Raw genomic sequence first — 26,458 nt, 5'->3', positions numbered from 1 at the left:
TTCAGAGAATTGTATTTTTTCTAAGTTCATTGTGAAGTGCCGTTTATGTTGCAAACTCTTCCTGTCTTGATGGTACTATAATGCCAATGCTCTAATTTCTTTGAATAGGTTCACTATTATGAAGATGGTAATGTTCAACTAGTGAGCCATAAAGACATACAGGAATCTCTAACAGTGTCTGTAAGTAGTAACATTTTAATACTTAATGAAAGGATGATCTTGTTAGTATATGTCAGGAGTTGACAAAGTGTCCCTGGGCATGGCTCCCCCCCCTCTGCTTTTATATAGCCTCAAGCATAGGTAGTCCCTTCATTGTGCAGTTCATACTCTATTTGTGTTTTCTTGTCCTGGATGATTTTTGTCCATGTTCTCCCAACAGACCTTTAGATCTTCCTGACATATACTAAAGGCCTTCCTCTCTCTTTGTACATTTTGTGCAGTGTACAAAAAGTTAGGCTAACTCTTCTTCTCTCTAGTGCTTGTAACCCTTATGCTTCTTCTTGTTATTTGTCATGTTGGAAACATACTGTAGCTTACTTAAGCCCACTGAGCAGCTCTCCATTGCCCTTGGGTCACTTTCAGTTTTTAGTCTTAAAATATTGTGCTGGTCTAAGATTCACAATCAAACTGCATCACTGGGAGAATCTAGATAGTAAAAAAGATGGACTTTTATGTCAGGCAGCAGTATGAGATCATTAAAAGTACAACATAATTTCACAAATGTAGTCTAGTATGCATTTTTCTTTATAGTCATTTTGGGACCCAGATTATTATCTGTCTAATTCTTATCAATATATATGTTGATATATTGACTCAGTGGACAAGGCTTCCAACTGCATATCTAGATAACTGCATTTTACATTCATTCATTTTTTCCAATATGGATCATTAGGTAATCTCTTTTGAATAGTTCCATATCTTGTTGCAAAGTTTAAAGCTCTATAATTGTGAGCTCTTGCTGCTGCTGTATTGTAATATTCTGAATGTAATTAGCACAATATCATCCACTAATAGAAGCATCTGCAGAACTATATAATCTGTAGGTATTCTACCTACTAATTTGTACCTTAGGTAAGACACTGTCTTTGATAATAGATGAACACTTTTGTATACAATAAGTAAACATCTAATAATACCTGACATTTATATAGCACTTTTAAGGTTTGCACAGTGTTATATGTGTTGTCTCATCCTCACTATATACCTGTGGTAGTAGGGAGCCATTGAATCTCCTTTATCAGGAAGTGGCATGGTAAGATCTTTACTTTAGGATTATCAGTTTGGCAGCTATGTGGAGAACAAATCAGAAGGGAAAGAGACTTGAGGCAAGAAGGTTATTGCCATAGTCCAGGAAAGAAGAGATGAGAACCTGAACTAAGTCTAGCTTCTGTCATGATGTTTTCCTCTTAAGTGCCATTTCCATGTCATCACATAGTTTATTAGATAGAATAGTAAAATGTGAAAATGGTCATTTAATGTTATTTTTTATAAGAATAGATTTTGAAGAAACACTAGTAATCCTGTTCCATGGTACTGCTATTTTTTTTGTTCATCAATTTCTATCTATAGTGATCTTTAGATGATTTGGATTAGTTAGGCATTCTTCTGTCTTCATTTTCTATTCTATTGTTTTTCACTGTTTTGTAAGGCAAAATTACCCATATTTTTCTGTCATTTCCCTCTAATGTTTTGCAAGTGTGCTTGTACTGTAAATGGATGTTAGTTACCCTTTGCCACTTAGCAGAGTGACTATTTAGCAAAGATATTAATTGTTTCACTGGTTGAAGAGGATTCTCTGGATGTTTTGGCTTCTTCATTGTTGTGACTGACTTTTCATTGGTTAAACCTCTGTAAGAAATGGTAAAGATTATAGCTAACCTTTATCTTTATCCATTTCCCATTTTTCAGTGTTAACATTATGTTTAAATAGGTCAGGTTGGGGCTACTGTAACTGCACACAGTATCTTCTCATCCTTTAATTTTGTGTTCTTTTTTTAACCTGTGTACTAATCATGGCTGCACACACACACACACAACACACACACACATTTTTAACAGTTATCACTGTTCCCTTTACCAACCTTTATATGTTTAGAGGGTCTTGTCAGGTTTTCCATAGAATTCCTCTGCTGATCAGCCTCTGCTAGATATTTCGTTGCATAAGTTTGAGTGATCTTCATAATAGTCTTGCTTATGATCATTTTAGTTGCTGAAAATGAAAAGTGAAGTTAGCAAGTGCTGACCCATGAAATGTTATGGCTTATTGTCTTTGGGTACACAATAAAAAAGAAATCCATTAACCCCTTTATTTGCCTGATAAAGGAAAACCAACCTATAAACCCTCTACATTTAATTGTAATTTCTTTGTGTATTCTAACTTCATTTATAACAATAATGTCAGTGAGCAGGTAGTTCTATTTCCTTTCCTAGTATAGCAAGATTTTGGTCATTAGGCTAAAATTGCACAATTAGAGTAGTAGTCAGTTAAATATTTATAGACAGTGTGATCTTAGCACCATCTGCCATTATTAGCAGGATTCACCATTTTCTAAGGGACTGTTCAGGACTGAGGACCACCTTTATGGTGATAAGCTACTCTGTACTTCACTAGTCTGTGTGTGAACAAATGTCCAGCATGATGGTTTGTTGAGTCATGCGCTCTTATTATTAACTGTAGTCAAATATTTTAACTCATCTTCAAATATAAATGGTCGATTTTTAAGACTTACTTTATTATTTGTTTTTCCTATAGAATGAAGTCCAAACAGCAAAAGAATTTATAAAGATTGTAGAAGCGGCAGAAAATGAATATCAGGTATGATTTTCAATATAGCTTAATACCTTATATTTACTGTTGGATAAGGACATTGAATATGAGAGCCCATGTGACATAGTGGTTAAGGAGACAGACTAGGAGTCACGAAAACCTGTGTTCTAAGAAAACCTCTGACACATCTTTAATTTTGTGACTATAGGGAAGTTACTTAACCACTCAGTGCCAGAGGCCCTGTAAGTTGCAAAGGAGAGTCTGATCTGAATCTAGGGAGATGCTCTATCAGGAGTTCTTTACATTAACAAACTTACAGGTTCAAATTTTTTTTAAAATGGGGGTGTGGGAGAATGGGAAGTGGTATTGAAACCCACTTTAATTTCCAGTTCTAAATTGCTTTTTGTAAGTGAATGCCTTTTTCAGATGTATAAGCAAATTTACATACCTATCTACTCAAAAAGTAGATACCAGATAATTCTGATACTAATTTGAGATCCTTTTACACAAAGATTGTTTTCATTCTTTGAACTTACATCTCTAACACCTAGCATGGTGCCAGACACATAGTATACATACTTAATAAATGTTTATTCCTTGAGACTAAAATATTATTTTCAAAGTAAAAAAAAGTGTTACTTTTTTAATCCATCCTGATTTGTAGTTCAAAAGAAGCCATAAAATTTAAGTTATTCTGTTTCATGATAACCAAATTATTTTAATTTTGGAAGTCTGCTTATGGAAAATAGATAGTTCCCCAAACCATTCAGACTAAATTTATACCCTGCTTTTTATAGTAATTGATCAATGTCCAGACAACATTGTTGAACTTGAACTTTTAGTTTATAACTTAGAAGTATTTGATTATATGCAGACAAAAATTTAAAATCCTTTTCAGGAATGAAATTTTAAACTACATGTATACAGAGTTAGAACTAGGAATATTATCTGTTTTTCCATAAATTTATTATTCAAAATAGGAACATACTTTTCTTTTGCTTCTTTAGCTGTTTTGTAATGTGTTTTTTTCATTCTATCAGTTTTTAAAACATTTTGGTATTTTAATGCAACCACTTAGGAGCAATGAAACAGTATGCTGGCATATATGAACAACACAAGTGTTTTTCTGAAAAAACCATCTGTTTTGTAGATTGTTCTGTTCCTTTTATTTTACTTTATAACTCTTAACTCTTTTGTGTTTTTAATAGACTGCCATCAGTGAGAATTATCAGACTATGTCGGACACTACTTTCAAAGCCTTACGTCGACAGTTACCAGTTACACGCACTAAGATTGACTGGAATAAGATCCTTAGTTACAAAATTGGGAAGGAGATGCAGAATGCTTAAGATGAACACTGCATGACTGGATCATTTTAGTGTCCATGTATAAAAATAATTACAAAAGTATTCAAAACTGTCAAGTTGCCCAGTTAGCATGGGCTTTTGCCATTGAAAATCACTGTAATTAAGTAGTTTGGTTAGAGCACGAGGCTTAGCTAATCAATCTTTGTTTTTCAATTTTTTTGTTTTCCTTATGTTCAGAGAGGGTTGCAAATCACATTAGGTAAGAAATATTTTGTTTCTTACTCTGAAGAGAAGTGATGCCTCTAATTTTTGGTTAAGAAAAAGTTAAGGTGTATGAAAACTATATTTGCTTGATGTAACCCTTTAATTGATGTCTTTTATGAAGTGGATAACTTTTTTGAAATTTGCCAGATTCTTTTTAATGGGGTCCTTAATGGCCATTTCTAGTTTAAGGTGGTTGATGGATTTAGCCATATATGCTGCTGAAGAAATTGTCTACCTTTCCCCCTTTCCTCTTCCATGTATGTAAGATTGAGTTTAGAGGGAAAGTATTTTCTATATTAATTAATTATGTTTAAACCTTTCAAGATAGTTATTTAGCTAGCTTAGTGTTTAACTAAACTTTTTTTAAACAAGGCCAAGATCTAATGCTATTTTGAGATTTTGAAATTAAACAAAAATACTTACTTCAGAATTGTATTTAATGCCTTCTTTCCTGTGACAGTTACTCAATTGAGCCTGGATTCTATCTGCCCTCAAGTTACATTTTATCACACAGCCACAAATGTATTATAACAAGGCAGATTGTAATATATATATAACCCTGTACTTATGATCATGTTTTGGTTTTTTCCCTTGGATTGAAATGTACTAAAATTCAATGTGACATTAAAATGAAAATTTTCCTATTTATTTGACTAGAAAGTCACTTACTGGTGAGTCATATACTATTTTAAAATACTTTTCTCTGGATGTTGTGGCTCTTCACTGGTTGTAAATTAGAAAAGCTGGGAGTACATATGGTGTGCTGTAACATTCTAAATTTTTCCATCTTCCTGTGCTAATAAGCATGTTTGTAATATTAAAAATACATTTATTGATGCTTTACTGCAGGAGTTTCAAGCCTGTGGTGACTATTAGCATTTGCTGTAGAGAGTGGAATGGATTATGACTTCATCAACTAAACTAACACTCACTTTGCTTGAGAGTGGAATCCTTTCCTCATCTTCTTCTGCAGATGTCCAGGAGCTGGAAAATGTTTTTTTAAGAAACACCACTTTTATTATGTACAATAAACTATTTCATTAGCTTGAAATGTATAGATGTTTTAATTCTTTCTAAGCATACCAAGTATTCTCTTTTCCCCCTTCCTACCTTCCTCTAAGAGGATTTCAAGTCAACAGATGTGTATTACATACCTATAATATACTAATAAGTGCTGGGCATTCAGTTTGTATGTAGATAAGTACAGAGCACTGACAACTGAGAGAGGAGTTTTGAGGAGTAGAGAAAGCTTTCAGGAGGAGGCAGCAAATCAGCTGAGTCTGGCAAGGTAAGTGATGGTGAGGAATTAATTCCAGCCATATGTGCTAATAGGTACAGGAGATGGAATGTTGAGTTTAAGGAATAACTAATAGTCTAATTTGTCTTCGATAGAGTACATAAAATTGAGTAATGTTAAATAAAGAAAGGAAGATTGGAAACTGACTGTATGGTTCCTTAAATGTAGGTAGGGGTAAAGAGTTTATATTTCATTCTAGAGGTAATAAGGAGTCATTGAAGGTTTTGGAGCAGGGAAATACATTTGGAGACCTCTATGTTAGGGAGGTTATTTTGGCAGCTATACAGAGGATGGCTTAAAGAAGGGAAAAACTGGAAGCTGAGAGACCGATTAGGAGAGTATTTTACTAGTGCAAGTAAGAGCTAATGTTGTCTTGCAATAGGGTGGTGCACTTGTGAATGGAGGGGAAGGGGATGTGTTTAAAAATATGAGCAAAGTGGAATTGACAACACTGTAAAAGAGTTGTGGAGCCTTCTGAAGACATCAGAAAGCTTGAGAGGAGAGTTGTTTGGTGGGCAGATTAGTTTTGCTTTGGACATTTTGAGTTCGAGATGACCCATGCAGATGTTTGGTTATGTCCAGTAGACAACTAGTGATGTGCAACTCGTTTGGGAAAGAAATTTATGTAGACGTGGTGGTCATTTGCATAGAACTAGTTGAATCCATGGGAGTTTATGATATCACTCAGACCCTGCATAGAGAAAGAAGGGGACCCCCAGGAGTGAGGACCGTGGGGGAAGGGGGTAAGTGATGGATGATGGTCCAGCAAAGTAGCCTGAGAAGGAGCAGCCAAGCACAAGTAGAATAAAAAGAAAATAATATCACAAAAGCCAAGAGAGGCCAGAGTATCCAGGAAAAGAGTGATCAAACAGGATTTGACAGCAGAAAGGTCAAGGGGGAACAGAGATGGTTAAAAGACTATAGAATTTAAAAGCAAAGAGATAGTTGGTAACTGTTGACAGTAGTTTCAGCAGAATGGTGGGGTTGAAAATTAGAATTTTATGTGTTGACAAGTGAGTGGAGGCAGTCATTGTAGATCAGAGATATCAAACAGGGCATTGGGGTTGGCAACACAGTCATTGGAAAATATTTGATAAAAATACAATAGAGTATAGATAATGTTATTATATGGTTTTTTAAGTCAATGCACCACTGAAAAGATCCTTATATATGTTAGAGTTAGTGGCCCCAATTGTATTTTAGTTTGGCAGTCTTCGTGTAGATGACTCAGAGTTTGACAGTGTTGGGGAGGAAAAAAGACCTGATAGGTTGAAGAGGATAGGGAAGATCTGTGTGTTTTTGTAAGCAGCAAAGAAGTATGTAATAGACTGGAAGCGATTGAAAAGGAAGGTCTCATGGGTCACTAATCCTGAGCTGTGTGACGGCCTCTTCATTACAGTATGCCAGGAAGTTGGTGCTAAGATCAGGAAAGTTATGTGGTAAAGGCCTCCAGCCCCAAGGTGCAACTGGTCACTTTACTTTACCATCCTTGTACAGACAACGCTGATGAGGATCCTTGGGTACAGCAGAAACTTGGAGCAGATCAGTGTTGGTGGCAATGGTAGTGGCACCTCCTCCCTCCTATGTTGGCAGTTGGTAATTCCAAGATGCAGTGACAGTCAGCACACAGCAATAGGAGAAGTAGCTTCTGCCTCCGCAAGAGCAACCTGGAGGATTCTACAAAAGCAACCAGGAGAACCAAGTGTGGAAAATTCTAGTTCCTGAGAAAGAGCCAAGTCTGGAGCTCCTACCCTTCTGGATACAATAAACTATTTCATTGTCTTGAAATGTCTAGATCTTTTCATTCTTTCTAAGCATCCAAAGTGATTTTGGTTTTTGTGAGGAACACACATTGGGGACAGCTCCTGAATCCTCATTGTCAGTGGGGTATTCTTCGTCAGTGGCAGCTCCCTACTTGGAGCATTGGTGATGGTGCAAGGCTGATCTTGATTGTTTCACAGCATGAAATTGGGGAATTGTAAGGTACTTGGGCTTTTATATTTTTGTAGCTTTAAAATTTATACTGCACTTGATTGTATCTGAAGTTTCTGAAGAAAATGAACTAATGATAGTATATCATTTCATTTTTTTTTTAAAAGACATGACCAAAAGCAATGAAAATAATGGACTACATGGCTACTGGTGCATAGATCGTTAGCTTAGTTGGAGAGTGTTGTGAATTATGCTGTGTGATAGGTGGACATTCAAAAGTTAAAACACTGACTTAGCCGTAGAAAGGATATTCAGTAAGCATACTATTACATACTATTAGCTTGGGTAGCTGAGCCCCCCTCACCTGCATTTAGAAATGGGTATGGTCAACTGGGCAAAAAGTAATGACTTGTACAGTCTAGGTGCTTCTGCCAATTCTTAAAGGTATAGACTCTGCATGAGTGGGCTTTTTTATGCCATTAAGCCACCAGGAAACTGTGTCAAGAGAGGCAGCTTGAGTAACTTTGCCCCTTGAGCCAAAGTCCCCAAGAGCTTTGTTGTCTTGGTGGGAGGGGGATGAAGGAGGAACCAGGATATATAGCAGTCCTAACACTTGCTAGGATCTTGGTTTATGACCAATATAAACTAATTGTTGAGTCTATTCCATCACCACAACTACAATTTAAATCTTTTGTTGTTCAGTCATTTCAGTAGTGTTCAACTCTTTGTGACCGTATTTGGGGTTTTCTTGGCAAAGATACTGGAATGGTTTGCCATTTCCTTCTCCATCTCATTTTATAGGTGAGGAAACTGAGGCAAACAAGGTTAAGTGCCTTGCCCAGCGTTATACAGCTAGTAAGTATCAGAGGTGGGATTTGAAATCATCTTCCTGACTCCAGACTTAACACTCTATCCACTGCGGCACCTAACTGTTTTTAGCCAGCTGTTTTGAAAATATGGGCCAACCATAATGCTGGTGGGACTACATCAGTACCAAACAACAACTGACGATGGGGTTGAAAATCAGTATTTTATGGGTTGAAAAGTGAGTGGAGGGGCAGCTAGGTGCCGCAGTAGATAGAGCACACAGATAGAGCTGTGTGTCCCTGGGCAAGTCACTTAATCCCAATTGCCTCACCAAAAAAAAAAAGGTGAGTGGAGTCAGTGTAGATCAGAGGCATCAAACAGGGGCGTTGGGGTTGGCAACAAAGTAACTGGAAAATATTTGATAAAAATACAGTAGAGTATAGATAACGTTATTATGTGGTTTTCTAAGTCAATATGCCACTGAAAAGATCCTTATATATGATTTAGTGACCCCCATTTGTATTTAAGTTTGATAGCCTTGCTGTAGATGACTCAGAGTTTGACAGTGTGGGGAGGAGAAAAAGAGCCTGATAGGTTGAGGAGGATAGGGAAGATCTGTGCTAACAGTAACAATATCAATAACTATCTTTGCGTATGAAACCCAAGCAACATTAACTAGAAGACTGTTTGATACAGACCTTAAAATTTTAACTTCAGTTATCCTCTACAGTAGTACCAACAAGAATTTATCTTCAAAGCAGTAGCATGGGAAATGTTTTAAAAATATTACATGATGAGAAATTTTCCACTAGGCTTTTTTTTTTTAACATTACCTCATAGTTTTCACCATCATGATATGGCAACTGCTTTACTATAAAGCTGAGTTACTTTGAAGATAGTGATTTCAGCCTCTTAAAACCCTGTACCGTGTGTGTGTGTGTGTGTATAAATACATATATATATATGTATGTATGTATATATGTATATATATTTATAGCCCTGTAGTGAAGATGGGGAAGCAACCTAATTTAATTTAAAAAGAGAAGAAGGGAAGAAATATGGCATAAGGAAAAGCACTAGATTTGGAATTAGAAGACTAGGTTCAAGTCCTGGCTTGAAATACTAGCTATGTTGGGTTATGGGATCACAGATATAGAGCTAAAATGGACCTCAGAGGTCAACTAGTCGAACTCCATTTTACATAAAAGAAAAACAAAGATGAAGGGAGATTAATTAACTTGTCCAAAGTCACACCGTTAAGTTTCAGATGTAGAATTTGAATCCGGGTTCTCTGACTCCAGAGCCATTGTTCTTTCCACTCCATCACAGTCACTTCTCTCCACCTCACTTCCCTTTTATGTAAAATGGGGATAATAGTATTTGCACTACCTACCTCAAAAGATCTTTCTTCTCAGTGCCCCTTTTCTAATCCATACCTAAATACACATTTGTCTTATGTCAGTTTGAAGAAACTGGAGAACACCTATAAGATCTTTATGACACTTTTCCCCCATAAAATCTTGAGAGATTAAGATGTCACTACCATACAGGAACACATTGTATAACCCTATGCTAGTAGAGATCAAATGTGCTGTATTCAGTGTAGTAGATGGAATATTTGATGTAGAGTAAGGTAGTTTTGTTCTTGTTGAGTTGTGTCCAACTCTTTGTGACCCTATTTTGATTGTTTTGGTTTTTTGTTTTGTTTTTTGGCAAAGATACTGGAATGGTTTGCCGTTTCCTTCTGCAACTCATTTTACAGATGAAGAAACTGAGGCAAGTAGGGTTAAGTGACTTGCCTAGTGTCAAATAGCAAGTAAGTGTCTGAGGCCGTGTTTAAACTCAATAAGATGAGTCTTATTACTCACTCTAGAACCCATATTCTATCCACTGTACCACCTGGATACCCCCACCAGAGGGAATACAGCATATAATTCACAGATAAGTATATATAAAATTAGGAGGAATAGGAAAGGCTTCCTACTATAGGAGGTAAATACCTGGTCTCAGAGGCAAGGGGAGATGACACAATACATTCCAGGCACGGGATGCTGAGATGGGAAAGGGAATGCAAAGTCATTGGCTAGAACACGGTATCCTGCATAAAGGAAGTTATGATGAAATGAGCATGGAAAGGTAGGCTGAAGCAAGATGATAAGAGGTCTTAAATGTCAAACTGAGGAATTTGTATTTTACCCTAGATGAAAGAGGGAATTACTATAAGTTCTTAAGAAAAGGAGGTTGATAAGCTTAGACTTGTGCTTTAGGAAGATTTTTTTTGGGGGGGGGTCAGCTGAGTATAGGATAAATTACAGAAGGGAAGTTGAGAGGCCATTTAGGAGGCTGTCATAATAGTCTAGGCAAGTGATGATGATGTCAACTGTGGTGGTGGTTGCACTTGAGGAGACAGAAGAGGAGTTACACTGAGGAGGCAGGATAAACAATACTTTATAAATCATTTGGATTTTGGAGGGGGTGAAGATGAAGGAGATGAGTCAAGAATAACTAAGGTTTTGAACCTTGGTGAATGGGATAGTGCTGAGCTCAGTGGAAAAAGGGAAGTTGGCGGGGGGGTGTTGAGTTCCATTTTATACATGTTGCACATTTAGCTGATTTCCAACAGGCATTGAGATTGATCATCCAAACTTAACAGCACCTTCTCTCTCCTGCATAGTGCTGGAAAAATTGCTTTTCACAAACCGTAATTTGCTGGTTAGTTGTCCTTTGTTCTCGAAGAGGACCAAAATGACATCACTATGCTAGAGTCAAGTTTTAGTGTGTCTGACTGGCTGATGAGCTCAGAATGCTCTACCACAGGTTGGGCATGCAAATACTCCCAGTGAACATTTGGGGTGGATTCTCTAAATTTGCACATCCTACTTTTTCTTTGAGCTATTTCAATTCTGCTTTGGTCATAGAGTACAGTACTCTGATGTGGGCATACCACGCTGAGTGGTCCTGTGCCAGTGTATCCCATGTCACAATCAATTCCAAAGTTCTTGAAAGAGACCTTGAGAGTGAGTATCTTTGTATCACTTCTGACCATCATGTGCATGCTTGCCCTGTGTGAGTTCTCCATAAAATAGTCTTTTTGGCAAGCATATGTTTTGCATTCAAATACTGTGGCCAGTCCATCAAAGTTGCCATCTCTGAAGTAGAGTTTGAATGCGTGGCAGTTTAGTTTGAGAAAGGACCTCTGTGTCTGGTATCTTATCCTGACAAGTGGTCTTCAGAATCTTCCCGACAATTCAAATGGAAGTGATTCAGTTTCCTGGCATGGCGCTGGTATGCTGTCTAGGTTTCACAGGCATACAACAATGAGGTCAGCACAGCAACTCTGTAGACCTTCAGTTTGGTCAGTCTAATCCCTCATCTCTCCCATACTTTCCTTCAGAGCTTCTCAAACACTGAGCTAGCTCTGGCAATGTGTGTGTCAACCTCATTATCAATGTGTACATCCCCGGAAGATACACTACAAAGGTAAGTGAACTTATTCACAGCATTCAGAACTTCTCCATTTGCTAATTGATGGTTCCATGTATGTATGGTGGTGGCTAATGGAGCGCCTGTGTTTTCTTGGTGTTGATTGTTAGACCAAAATTAGCACAAGCAGCAGAGAATTGATCCCTACTTTGTTGCATCTCAACTTCAAAGGCTGCATTGAGTGCAGTCATCTACAAACAGAAAATCATGCACCAACACTCCCTACACTTTGGTCTTGGCTTGTAGCTTTTTCAAGTTGAAGAATTTACCATCAGTGTGGTAGCTGACCTTGATGCCATCTTCATTCTCAACCTGTGGTAAAGCCTCCTGAGCTCCTATTTGAGCAGCCACAGTCAGCCACACTCCAACTTAGCAATGTCATTTTGACCTTTCTTGAGAACAAAAGACAACAACCAATTATAAATGTAAACATTACTTGAAGGGGAAGCAAAGATATTATGTTAGTTATTCCCATTTTAGTGTAAATTAATTCTACTTTATTGCTTTCCTCCAAATGGTTAATAGAAGACTCCAATGGGACAGGAATAACAGAGAGCAGATGCTAAGGAAAAAGGAAGGGTAATAGTGGAGCAAAGGCATCTAGAATGGAGGTATGAACTGGGGAATTATCTGTACCAAAATGATCATTGAAGCCATGTGAGGTTCATGTCAATAGATAAATTATCACTCTTTAGGTCAACTAATTCAAAATCTACCTAACTTTACATTCATTTAATCCATAATTTATCTACCTTGTTTACAAGGATATTGTGAGAGACTGAAAAATGCCTTGCTTAAAATCAGATATTCATGGCATTCCCTTTAATTGGCTAGCCTAGTGTTTGTTTATTTTGAAAAGAGAAAATACAAATAATTTCAGGGAATTAGAGATGACTAGAGGCATAGTAGCATAGGAATTTTAGAGTTGGAAGATTCCATAAAGGTCACCTAATTCATCTTGATTTTAGAGATAAAAAAAAAGACTCTTTCAAGAGGTGAAGTGACCTGCACAGTATTATAACATAAAACTAGCATTTATGTAACATTTAAAGGTTGGCAAAGTGCTTCACAAATATCTCATGTGATCCCTCACAACAACTCTGGGAGGTGGGTGCTATTATTATCATCTTACAAAAGTAAAGATTAAGTTACTTGCCCAAAGTCACACAACTGGTAAATGTCTGAAGCCACATTTGAACACAGATCTTCCTGTCCATATGTACAGAGTTCTATCCATTTACAACCTAGCTGCCAAACAGGTAGTAAATGGCAGAGTTCAAATACCCTGACTCAAAATTCAGTTTTCTTTCCACTAAACGACGCAGCAATCCCACATAATCTTCATGCTAGATAGCACCGTGCATAGAGAGCTGGCCTTGAAGTTGGGAAAACCTGAGTTCAAATCCTTCCTTGAACACTATGTGATCCAGGGCAAGTCACTTAACCACTGCCTGCCTCAGTTTCTTCATCTATAAAATTAGGATAGCAATTGCATCTGCCTCTCAGGGTTGTTGTGAGAGTTCAAAAGATACAATATGTGTAACACACTTTGTAAGCCTTAAAGCACTATATAAACTCTTATGTATTAACATTATTATTCATTCTCTCAGTTAAGAATTCACAGAGGCCTAGAAAGGCATAGAATTTATTAGGACCTTCTTTCCACATTACCAAACCTAGAAGAGATAACTTGGAGAATCTCTACAGTCAAAGGTGAGGAGTAAACTGTGTATGGTATGTGTTAGGGCAATCAATTTCCTATATGAGGTATCCATATCTTCTTTGTTGTTTGGTTGATCGTTTCTGTTGAGTCTGACTCTTTGCAACCTCATTTAGGGTTTTCCTGGTAAAGATATAAAGATAAACCACTCTCTAAAGATAGAGTAGTTTGCCATTTTCTTCTCCAATATTAATGCTAGCTATTCAAAAATATACTCAAAGAAAGGGAACTATGGGGGGCAGAGCCAAGATGGTGGAGTAAAAGCAGTGACTTGCTTGAGCTCTCCCCCAAACCCCTCCAAATCCCTGTAAAAAAAAATGGTTCCAAACAAATTCTAGAACAGCGGAACCCACAAAAAGACAGAGTGAAACAAATTTCAAGCCCAAGACAACCTGGATGGTTGATGGGAAAGGTCTCTTGCACTGGGTTGGGAGAGGAGTGCAGTTCAGCATGGGCTGTGCAGGAAAAGATCAGGCCTCAGTGAACCTTGAGCAGGCCTCAGAACACTGAATCAAGGGGAGCTGTGGTGGTTTCCAAATTTCTCAACTCACAAACACCAAAGACAGCTTAGAAGGTCAGTAGGAAAGGTCTGTCAGACCTCAGTGAAAGAGAAGCTTAGTCTGGCCCCAGTGCCTACAGCCCCAGGGTGGTGGCTACTTCCTCAGCTCTTGGCCCACAGACTGAGGGGGAATCCAGTGGCTGATCAGAGGGGGATTGCAGGAATCACTTTGCTGGTGCTGAGTCAGGATTCTCTTGCTTTGCCTATGCTTGGATCTGAGTTGCACTCTTGGATGGCGGTTCTAGGGCAAGGAGGAGCGTTGGCATGGTGGAACTTGTGATGGTGGTGAAGTGGGAACCCTCCTCACAGTGCCAAGGCAGAAAAGAGTGCTTGTGGTCATTCTCAGGCCAGAGCACAGGCCAGGAAAGGAGTAAACACCTTGCCTTTGATCATATCACCTTGGAAGAAGAAAATTTATAGGTCCCTAGAAGTATCTCTGAAAACAGCTACACAAAACCCCCAAAGCTTGGGACAGTACATTCTCCACACTGGAAGCAGACCCCCCCCTTACCTTAACAAAGAGATTAAAAGTTAGGTAATTGGCTGGGAACATGAGCAAACTGTGCAAAAAAAGTCAGACTATAGAATCTTTCTTTGGTGACGAAGAAGATGAAAACATACAACCAGAAGAAGACAACAAAGTTAAAGCTTCTACATCCAAAGCCTCCAAGAAAAATATGAATCAGTCCCAGGCCGTGGAAGAGCTCAAAAAAGATTTTGAGAAACAAGTAAGAGAAGTAGAAGAAAAACTGGGAAGAGAAATGAGAGTGATGCAAAAAAATCATGAAAAACAAGTCAACAGCTTGCTAAAGGAGATCCAAAAATATACTGAAGAAAATAATAGCCCAACCCAAATGGCAAAAGAGGTCCAAAAAGCCAATGAGGAGAAGAAGGCCTTAAAAAGCAAAATTGGCCAAATAGAAAAGGAAGTCCAAAAGCTCACTGAAGAAGATGATGCCTTAAATTAGAATGGAGCAAATGGAAACTAATGATTTTATGAGAAATCAAGAAACTATAAAACAAAACCAAAAGAATGAAAAAATAGAAGACAATGTGAAATATCTCATTGGAAAAACAACTGACCTGGAAAATAGAGCCAGGAGAGATAATTTAAAAATTATTGGACTATCTGAAAACCAAAAAAAAAAAGAGCCTACACATCATCTTTCATGAAATTATCAAGGAAAACTGCCCTGGGTAAAAATGGAGGGTAAAATAGAAATTGGAGGAATCCATCAATCACCTCCTGAAAGAGACCCCCACAGGAAAACTCCTAGGAATATTATAGCCAAATTCCAGAGTTCCCAAGTCAAGGAGAAAATATTATAAGCAGCCAGAAAGAAACAATCCAAGTATTATGGAAACACAGATAGGATAACACAAGATATAGCAGCTTCTACATTAAGGGATCTGAGGGCTTAGAATATGATATTCTGGAGGGCAAAGGAGCTAGGATTAAAACCAAGAATCACCTATCCAGCCAAACTGAGTATAATCCTTCAGGGGAAAAAAAATGGATATTCAGTGAAATAGAGGACTTTCAAGCATTCTTGATGAAAAGACCAGAGCTAAATAGAAAATTTGACTTTTAAATACAAGACTCAAGAGAAGCATGAAAAGGAAACAGGAAAGAGAAATCATAAGGAACTTATTAAAGTTGAACTGTTTACATTCCTGCATGGAAAGATGATATTTAGTGGAAAGATTTAGGGTAGTTGGAGGGAATATAGATAGACAGAGGGCACAGGGTGAGTTGAATATGAAGGGATGAGATCTAAAAATAAAGTTAAGGGGTGACAGAAGATTGTACTGGAAGAAGGAGAAAGGGAGAAGTAGAATGGAATAAATTATCTCACATAAAAGAGGGGAAAAAAAGCTTTTATCATGGAGGGGAAGAGGGGGTAGTTGAGAAGGAATGAATGAATCTTACTCTCATCAGATTTGGCTTAAGGAGGGAATAATATACACATTCAAATGGGTATGGAAATCTATCTTACCCTACTGGAAAATAGGGGGGAATGGGATAAGAAAGGGAGAGATCATGTGAAAGAGAGGGCAGATTGGGGGAGAAGGTAGTCAGAAGCAAACACTTTTGAGGACGAACAGGGTCAAAGGAGAGAATAGAATAAATGGGCAGTGGGATAGGATGAAGGGAAATATAGTTAGTTTTTGACAACATGGCTATTGTGGAAGTGTTTTGCAAGACTATACATATATAACCTGTATCAAGTTGCTTGCCTTCTAAATGAGGATGGGTGGGCAGGGAGGAAGGGAGAGAAATTGGAACCCAAAGTTTTAAAAACAAGTGTTAAAAATTGTTTTTACATGCAACTGAGAAATAAGATATACAGGCAATGGAGTATAGAAATTTAAGCTGCCCTATAGGAAAATAAAAGGGGAAGGGGATAAAAGAAGAGGGAGGTGATAGAAGGGAAGGCAGATTGGGGGGAAGGGGTTATTCAGAATGCATGCAGTCTTGGGGTGGGGGAGGGGAGGGATGGGGAGACTATCTAGAACTCAAAATCTTGTGGAAGTGAATGTTGAAAACTAAAAATAAAATAAATTAATTAAAATTTTAAAAAAAAGAAAGGGAATCATGTGGAACAATCAGGCTGTGCCTTCACTATTTATGGACCCAGCTAAAAAGTTGACAATTTCTAGACATTCTGAAGGTTACAGTTTATAATTTACAATTTCTACTCCAGCAAGGGTAATGGGAAGCTTTGTTGATAATAAGGACTCTGAGAAGCAGAAATAACTAAGAATAGGAAAAATGGCCCAACACATTAGTTTTAAAACGGAAACCCTTTGTTTGCTTTCTCTCTGAGGCTTTAATAAATATAAATAAATATAATATAAATATAGTAACTAGAAGTAGGAAAGTCAGGTTTTAGTTCAATACCAGGAAAAACTTCTTTGATAATGTTAACCAACCAAAAGAAAAATGGGCTACCTCAGGAAGCTACTCATTTGTGGAGAGGTTATTTGGCAGGCCTTTTATGAAGTGGATTCTCTTTTCCAGTAGGGGTTGAATCAGAGTCCAGCACTTCCCAAAATTTGGCAACAGTAATAGGTTTCTGAACATGCAACAACCAAAAAATAATTGAAAATCAAACGTAATGAATCTGAGGTGTTTCTGGCAGCACTTGAGAGTGTCGCATCGCACAAGTTCACTGCAGCCTTGGTTCTGAACACACAGCATACACATTTTGCACTGTGTCTGCCCCCAGGCCGTGTAACGAAAGGGTTCCTGCATGAAGAAAAGTTTAAGAAACCCTGAATTAGATCATAGATTTAAAGCTAGTGGGAACTTTACAGGTAATCTAGTCTGACCCTCCATCCCCCATCCCCCTCATTTTGCAAAAGAAGTGACTGAGGCCTAGAGAGATGAAATGAAATGTCTTGTTCAAAGTCACAAGTAGAAAGTGAAATATCTGGAATTCAAACCCAATTCCTCTGAATCCAAACGCTCCCCTGCACTATACTTAGCTCTGAGGTATCATTCAACTCTGAGAGCCTATGATTCTAATCTCATTATAACTAGAATCCTTATTACAAAGTCCTACATTCCATGAGAAGGCTTTCCTGATCTCTCTTAATGCTTATCCCTTCCCTCTGTTGATTATTTCCAACTTAGCTTGTAAATATCTTGTTTGTATGCTGTTGTTTTTACATATTGCTTAACTCTCATTGTGCTAGGCATCTCTCTAAAACTACAAATTATTGACCAATTATTAATGTGTGGTAGAAGGATTTTCCATGCTAGATGACCATCTAAATGAAGAGCTATATTTTACTTTCACAAAAATTTGAGAATGATTTCAGGTCAAGGGTGCAGCTAACATGTAACAATTCCCTATAATTTTCTTTCACCGAAAAACCACAAGATGATCATTTCCTTCTATTCTATGAAATCTACAGCCTTATTTAGGTGCCAGCACTTTAAGAGGCATGGGTCCATTTTTAGCATGCTTACTTTCATTTCCTTGAACATCTTAAAGGACAAAGTACATACAGACTACTTAACTTTAATTTTCTTTCTGTATGCACAAAACACGAAGAAACTTCAGCAGTTTAAAAGCCACTACTGTAAAGGAGGGCTCTCAAATTATTGCTTCAGCCATATTATACATAGTAATTATCACAACACACTAGCTCATAAAATTTTATTCATCTGTGGTTTATCATAAAATTTTTAAAAAATTTTTAAAAATAGGCTTGAGTGTGGGAAGTTTATTTTTATTTTGTTCATTTTCATGGCAACTCTCCATAGCCTTAGGGTGCCCCTAAACATTTAAAAATTTATATAATAAATGTTATGGAGTATGTAACATTTTGGTTCAAGGAAGAGTTAACTGAGAAAATTAAATCAGCCTACCTTGAGACTGTCATGTGCATAAAGTAGATGTGGGGCTTTTTTAGCAAAATGATAATTGTAAGGGATCTGAAAGTTAGTCAGTTGCACTGAGTAAGAAGAAGCCTTTGGTTCAAATTAAAGGAGAGAGAATTTAGTCAGCATGACAAGAAAGTTTTCCCAATAGAAATCATGAGACTGAGGGAAACTATGTCATAAAAAGTGCTCTGGGGCTGGGAAAGCAAATACCTGAGGTGAGGGAGAAATGTGAACTAAAGCTTGTCTTACTTTTTTACTGATCTTCCATTGACATTGACTCTTAACACTTTAGTTTGAAGTCTATATCTCTTCATAGGTAGAACCACCACATTTCATTAGAGTGTGCTTCCAGAAAATTTATTTTTTGAAGTGATATAACTTCTCTCAGCCTTAATTTCCTCCTCTACAAAATAGCACGTTCCTTCCAAGGTTATTGTGTTGATCAAATGAGTTTATATATGTAAAGTGCTTTGTAAACCTTACAGTGCTATGTAAATGCCATTATTATGATAGCTTTTATTACAAGCAAATATTTGAGTACTCAGTCATCCTTTTTTTTTTTTTGTATTCCAAAAGATTTTGTCTCCTGGATATGAAGACTGTCATTCGGGAGAGAAAAGGCATACAAAGCTAGCACCTGTCAAATTGAAATATCTTTTTTCTCATGGGCAGAAAAACATCTGTAAAATGGGAATAATAGTAACTGTCCAACCTACCTTATTCATAAAAAAAATTTAAGACTTAACCAAAGTTAATTTTTTAAAAATTAACTAAACTTTATTTTTAAAAATATAAATTTTGAAAAAAGGTCTTTTTAAATCAAATTATTCTCCTTTCCCTGAAATACAGCATAATCTTTTTCAGCTTTATCTTCTTGGCTAAAAGAAATTATTTTTCCAACTGGACATTGCTCAATAAATCCTCAATTTTCTATGAAGGGCTTACTTACATTGGAGTTTCAGGGCTGGTGGAGAGGCACAGTCTTTTAAAATTTTAAATTTCATCTTCTTGATCTTTCTTGTCTGTACCAATCAGAGCCTCAGGCCCATGTGCTAAGCCATGAAACACCAAGTGGCCAAAAGAATCAAATGGGGGGAAAACGTCTAGTTGACTTTTCAGTGATCTGGTCCCAGATACTGAGGTCTCTAGGCAGGAGCAGCAGGATCCTGGAAACAGGAATTGGAAAGGAAAACAGTCCCTGAGATCCAAATGGGATCTGGGCTGGGAAAGCAAATACCTGAGGTGAGGGGGAAATGTGAACTAAAGCTTGTCTTACTAGCAAACATGCCACCAGAAGAGGTAAGGGAGTGCCTTGGAGAGTGTCTAGAAAAGCCTTAAAAAAACAGAAAGCGGGGAGGGGTGGGGCAGCGAGGTGGAGCAGTGGATAGAGCACGGGCCCTGGAGTCAAGAGGACCTGAGTTCAATTTTGACCACAGGCACTTGACACTTACTTGCTGTGTGACTCTGGCCAAGTCACTTGACCCCACTGTCTAGCCAAAAAAAAAAAGAGAAAGAAAGAAAAAAAAAGCAGATGAGGTGGAACAAAAGGGAAGAGGAGGAAGGAAGCAGGAGCTGCAGCAAAGAAGGTCCCCAAAGGCCAGGAAAGCAGCTCTACCTCTGTTCTGTAAACTTGGATTTTCATATATTGGATTATTCAAAGCACATTTTTAAAAACAGTTTCTTTGGTTTCTTCAGTAAGGTTATTCTGGAATAATGGTTTGGAAATCACTGAGTTTCATTTTCAAAATTATCAGTCCCAGAAGAAAAAAAATACAACATATTTTGAAATTTAAAGAATAAATCGGGAGAAATATGCCCATCAAGCCAACTGCCACCTTTTGCAGTCTTTAGGAATATTAAGCCATAAGTTGAAGACAAATAGAGCATGAAAGAATATAGGGTACAATGAATGAGTCTGTTGCAAGAAAGCTTCCTTACCCATTTACCTGCCCTCTCTTTGTTTCCCTGATCTTGAGGAAACTGTAGGTCTGGGTGTTACAGAAGAATAATGAGCAAAGGCAGTAAGGGAGGGTTATGTATATATGTGAGTCAGTGGAGGAAAGAAGGGGGCTTTTTGGCTGATGGTATTTTTAGGAGGAACATTCAGTCTACATCATCAAAGGCTCTTCTAAATCCACTATCATACTTTGAGGCTTGGGACAGAAAGAAAAAGGCTGAGAAATAGAGAGAGGGCATTTATTAAAAGTCACAAGAAAACAAATGCATATATTCCAGGACGTCAATCTTTGTAAAACATAATAGAGTATTTTCTAAATAATGAGTAAAAAATGGCTGTGAGGACCCTTAAATAGCCTACCTCAAAGACAGATTTAGAACAAGTAGTTTTTATATTTTTCTAGTCCACTGAGAGAAGGGTCATAAAAAGGAGCAGGAAGGGACTTTAAAAGCCAAACAGTCTAATCCTTTAATTTTACAGATGAGGAAACTGAGGTCCAGGGAAATTAAATGACTTGCCCAGGTAGTGTCAGATGAAAGATTCAAATACAGCCTGTCTCTGACTCCAGAGCCAAGATACTTTCCCCATTGCCACTCCAACTTTATCATAGAATATTAAAAATATAAGACACCATAGAGGTCATGCTTCCAACTCTGTCATCTCACAGATAAAGAAACTAAGGCTTAGAGGTTAAGTAGGCCATTGACGTTCATGCAGTTGGCTATACTAAATAGAGAAGTGTTTTGAAATCCTGAATTCAAAGGTATCTTTTAAAAAAGCAAAGTAATTTCAACATACTGTTACAGGGCAGATTAAGAATGCTTTTCTTGCTTCAAGGGCATACTTTCAACATAGTTTAAAATACGGTGATTCCAGTGTTATTTTCGTGTTCAAGAAATGAAGATCATTTTCTGAAATTTCATATTTTCTCTACATGTTTGGTATTATTCTAAGGACTGGACAATAGGGGCCCAGTCCCGGGAGCACATGAAAGTTTGGTGAGCCTGCTTCTGAGTATGTATAACAGAGGGCTCTGTTCTCCAATTTGGGGCATGCACAGTTTTCTATTAACTGTTTCTCATTCACTCACCGAGTGGCAGGTGAAAGGCTTTGTGATTGGCTTCTGAGACTGAAATGAGACTGCATTCAAAAGGTCCCATTGACTTCACCTTTTTCTCTTTTGTGCCTAAATATGGTCAAGTCAGGAAGGAATAACTACTTAAGTCTTTGGATGGGAAGAGTAGGCAACTGATGGGGAGAATGATTAACACCCTAATATTTTTAACCAGTTAGCATCATTTAGCTTTTACAAAGAGATATTTATTGAAAAGACATCGTAAGAAGCAAAGGACAAACATTTCCCCCAAAGAGTGGGAACATACTTCCCCCTCTACTGCCTTGTTCCTTGGGAAGAATACGTTCAGATTTAAAGCCATATCTAAAAAACATTCAACCCCACCAAGCTCACTTTCCAATGCGTAATGGTTGATGGACAGAGTGGCTCTCTTGCTTACAAGAATTTGTATTTTGGCTACAGGGTCAGTCTACTTCTAAGCTGGGTCCTGGTTACTCCTCTTCAACCTTTCTTTTTTTTAAACTAAATTTTATTTATTTTTTCCAATTATATGTAAAGATAATTTTTAACATTAAGTTTTATAAGATTTTGAGTTCCAAATTTTTTCCTTTCCTTCTCTCTCCCTTCCCCAAGACAACAAGCAATCTGATATAGATTATACATCTACAATCATGTTAAACATATTCCCACATTAGTCATGTTGTGAAAGGAGAATCAGAACAAAAGGGGAAAACTATGAGAAAGTAAAAAAAAAATAGTATGCTTTGATCTGCATTCAGACTCCAAAGTTCTTTCTCTTGATGTGAATAGCATTTTCCATTATGAGTCTTTTGCAATTGTCTTAAATCATTGTATTGCTAAGAAGAGCTAAGCCTATCAAAGTTGGTCATCATACAATGTTACTGTCATTGTAGACAATGTTCTCCTGGTTCTGCTCACTTCACTCAGCATCAGTTTTTCCAGGTTGTTCTGAAATCTGCCTGCTCATCATTTCTTATAGAACAATAGTATTCCATTACATTCATATACCACAACTTGTTTGGCCATTCCCCAATTGATGGACATCGCTTCAATTTCCAGTTCTTGGCTGCCACAAAAAGAGCTGCTATAAATATTTTTGTACATGTGGATTCTTTTCCCTTTTTTATGATCTCTTTGGGATACAAGCCTAGTACTACTATTGCTAGATCAAAGGGTATGCACATACCCAAAGGTATGCCTTTTGGGTATAGTTCCAAATTGCTCTCCAGAATGGTTGGATCAGTTCACAACTCCACCATTGCACAACAATGCATTTGTGTTCCAATTTTCCCACATCTTCTCCAACGTTTGTCATTTTCTTTTTCTGTCATATTAGCCAATCTGATGGTAGTGAGTTGGTACCTCACAGTTGTTTTAATTTCTCTAATCAATAGTGATTTAGAGGGGCAGCTAGGTGGTGCAGTGATAGAACACTGGCCCTGGAGTCAAGAGGACCTGAGTTCAAATCTGGTCTCAGACACTTGACACTTACTAGCTGTGTGACCTTGGGCAGGTCACTTAATCACATTGCCTACAAAAAAAAAATAGTGATTTAGAGCATTTTTTCGTATGGCTATAGGTAGCTTTAATTTCTTCATCTGAAAACTGCCCGTTCATATCCTTTGATTTATCAACTGAGGCATGACTTGTATTCTTATAAATTTGATTCAGTTCTCTATATATTTGAGAAATGAGGCTTTTATCAGAAACACTGACTGTGAAAATTGTTTCCCAGATTTCTGCTTTCCTTTTAATCTTGTTGCATTGGTTTGTTTGTGTAAAACCTTTTAAATTTAATGTAATCAAAATTATCCATTTCATATTTCATAATGTTCTCTATCTCTTGTTTGATCATAAATTCTTCCTGTCTCCACAGACCTGACAGGTAAACTTTTCCTTGCTCTCCTTATTTGTTTATGGTTCCATCCTAATCATGTCTAATTATGTACCCATTTCAACCTTATCTTGGTATAAGGTATAAGAAGTTGGTCTATACATAGTTTCTGCCATACTATTTTCCAGTTTTCCTAGTAGTTGTTGTCACATAGTGAGTTCTTATGCCAGAAGCCGGAGTTGTTGAGTTTATCAACAAATATATTACTATAGTCATTTACTACTGTGTTTTGTGTACCTAACCCATTCCACTGATCACCACTCTATTTCTTAGCCAGTACCAAATAGTTTTGATGATTGCTGCTTTATAATACAGTTTTGGATCTGGGTAGGCCACCTTCCTTTGCATTTTTTCCCCTTAATTCCCTTAATATTCTTGATCTTTAGTTCTTCCAGATGAATTTTATTATTTTTTCCTAGTTCTATAAAATAATTTTTAATAGTTTGAGTGGTATAGCACTGAATAAGTAAATTAATTTAGGTAGAATTGTCATTTTTATTATATTAGCTCAGCCTAACCATGAGCAATTGGTATTTTTCCAGTTGTTTATATCTGACTTTATTTGTGTGAAAAGTGTTTTGTAATTGTGTTCATATAGTTTCTGTGTTTGCTTTGGCATGTAGACTCCCAAATATTTTATATTGTGTACAGTTATTTTAAATGGAATTTCTTTTTCTATCTCTTGTTGCTGGGCTTTGCTGGTCATATATAGAAATGCTGATGATGTATGTGGGTTTATTTTATATCCTCTGAGTTTGTTAAAATTGTTAATTATTTCAAGTAGTTTTTTAGTTGGTTCTCTAGGATTCTCTAAGTATACCATCATATCATCTGCAAAGAGTGATAGCTTTGTTTCCTCATTGCCTATTCTAATTCCTTCAATTTTTTTTCTTCTCTTATTACTAAAGTTAATAGTTCTTGTACAATATTGAATAGTAGTGATGATAATGGGCATCCTTGTTTCACATCTGATCTTACTGGGAAAGCTTCTAACTTATCTTCATTACATGTAATGCTTGCTGATGGTTTTAGATAGATACTAATTATCATTTTAAGGAAAACTCCATTTATTCCTATGCTTTCTAGTGTTTTTTTGTCAAAAGCTTTTTCTGCATTTATTGAGACAATCATATGATTTGCTAGTTTTGTTACTGACATGGTCAGTTATGCTGAAAGTTTTCCTAATATTGAACCAGCCCTACATTCCTGGTATAAAATCTCACCTGGTCATGGTCTATTATCCTGGTGATGAATTGCTGTAATTTCTTTGCTAATATATATTTTTTAAATTTTTGCATTAATATTCATTAGGGAAATTGGTCCATAATTTTCCTGCTCTGTTTTGGTTCTTCCCATTTTAGGTACCAGCATCATATTTGTATCATAGAAATAATTTGTTAGGACTCCTTCTTCTCCTATTTTTCCAAATGGTATATATATTATTGGAATTAATTGTTCTTTAAATGTTGGTAGAATTCACTTGTAAATCCATCCAGCCTGGAGATTTTTTCTTAGGGAGTTCATGGATGGCTTGTTCAATTTCTTTTTCTAAAATGGGGTTAAATATTTTATTTCTTGTTCTGTTAATCTGGGCAACTTGTATTTTTGTAAATATTCATCCATTTCATTTAGGTTATCAGATTTATTGACATGTAGTTGAGCAAAATAACTCATAATTATTGCTTTAATTTCCTTTTCATTGGTGGTGAATTCACCCTTTTCATTTTTGATACTGGTAATTTGGTTTTCTTCTTTCTTTTTAAAAATTTTGTTCTTTCTGTTTTTAAAATGAAGTTAACAAAAAGTTTATCTATTTTATTGTTTTTAAGTAAAGCCAGCTCCTAGTTTTATTTATTATTTTCATAGTTTTCTTACTTTCAATTTTATTAATCTCTTCTTTGATTTTCAGAATTTCTAATCAGGATTTAATTGGAGATTTTAAATTTATTCTTTTTTTTTTTTTAGCTTTTTCAGTTGCATGTTCAGTTCATTGATTTTCTCTTTCTTTACTTTACTTATGTAAGCATTTAGAGACATAAAATTCCCCCTAAGAAGTGCTTTGGCTGTGTCCCATAAATTTTGGTATGTTCTCTCATTATTCTCATTCTCTTTGATGAAATTATTCATTTTTTCTATGATTTGTTGTTTGACCCATTCATTCTTTAGAATTAGATTATTTAGTTTCCAAGTAATTTTAATGTGTCTTTCCATGATCTTTTATTACATGTAATCTTTATTGTATCATGACATGACAATGCATTTAATATTTCTGCCTTTCTGCATTGGATCATGAGGTTTTTATACACTAATATATGGTCAGTTTTTGTGTAAGTGCCATGTACTGCTGAGAAAAAGGTATATTCCTTTCTATCTCCATTCAGTTTTCTTCAGAGGAACATTGCATCTAATTTTTAAAAAATTCTATTTACCTCCTTAATTTTAAAAATATGCAACACTACATGAATTTGTGTTCCGTCCTTGCACAGGGGCCATGATAATCTTCTCTGTATCATTCCAATTTTAATGTATGCGCTGCTGAAGCAAGCACCTCTTCAATATTTCAAAGCTGATAACCTTTCCAAGTTTCAACATTTCAGAGGCTGTAACTGTCTCTAACAATCCTTCAACTGCAAGAAGCCTTTGGTTAGGGAGGGAAGTCGAAGCAGAAATGGCAGCAGTATGTTGCTGAGTGCTCATTTCCCCACTTACCAGCAATACTGCTGCCATTTCTGCTTCGACTTCCCTCCTCAACCAAAGACTTCTTTTTTTGGGGGGGAGGGGGTGTTGGACTGAGTTTCCCTATCTTGACAAGGCTAAAAATGTAGTGACTAATCACAGGCTTGATCCTACCGATTGAAACAGAAGTTTTCACCTCCTCTGTTTCTAATCTAGACTGCTGGGCCTGTTTGGGCCTGGTGGCCCTGTGCTCGCAGGGGCTGACCTTATTGGTACCAGCCTTAGTTCAGACTAAGTAAGCCCTAC

General features: G+C 36.8%; 1 protein-coding gene and 1 non-coding gene across 3 annotated transcripts in view; one reads left to right on the top strand and one right to left on the bottom strand.

Moving 5' to 3' along the window:
• Nucleotides 1-5,389, top strand: part of CAPZA2 (capping actin protein of muscle Z-line subunit alpha 2) — a 49,193-nt gene extending 43,804 nt beyond the window's left edge. For both annotated transcript variants that reach the window (XM_020979313.2, XM_078154143.1), the window contains 3 exons: nucleotides 109-180; nucleotides 2,753-2,815; nucleotides 3,976-5,389. In XM_020979313.2, coding sequence (XP_020834972.1) covers nucleotides 109-180; nucleotides 2,753-2,815; nucleotides 3,976-4,116 — 276 coding nt within the window. In that variant the 3' untranslated portion in view covers nucleotides 4,117-5,389. The remainder of the gene's footprint in view (nucleotides 1-108; nucleotides 181-2,752; nucleotides 2,816-3,975) is intronic.
• A 20,528-nt stretch (nucleotides 5,390-25,917) lies between these two features.
• Nucleotides 25,918-26,024, bottom strand: LOC144455263 (U6 spliceosomal RNA). Its single transcript, XR_013483981.1, has one exon. It is a non-coding gene; the product is annotated as a U6 spliceosomal RNA (small nuclear RNA).
• Between the last annotated feature and the right edge of the window lie 434 nt (nucleotides 26,025-26,458).

This window comes from Phascolarctos cinereus, unplaced genomic scaffold (assembly GCF_003287225.1).
Source record: "Phascolarctos cinereus isolate Bilbo 61053 unplaced genomic scaffold, phaCin_HiC Scaffold_1;HRSCAF=81, whole genome shotgun sequence".
In the NCBI taxonomy this organism is placed as follows: domain Eukaryota; kingdom Metazoa; phylum Chordata; class Mammalia; order Diprotodontia; family Phascolarctidae; genus Phascolarctos; species Phascolarctos cinereus.
This window is presented reverse-complemented; position numbering and strand designations above follow the sequence as displayed.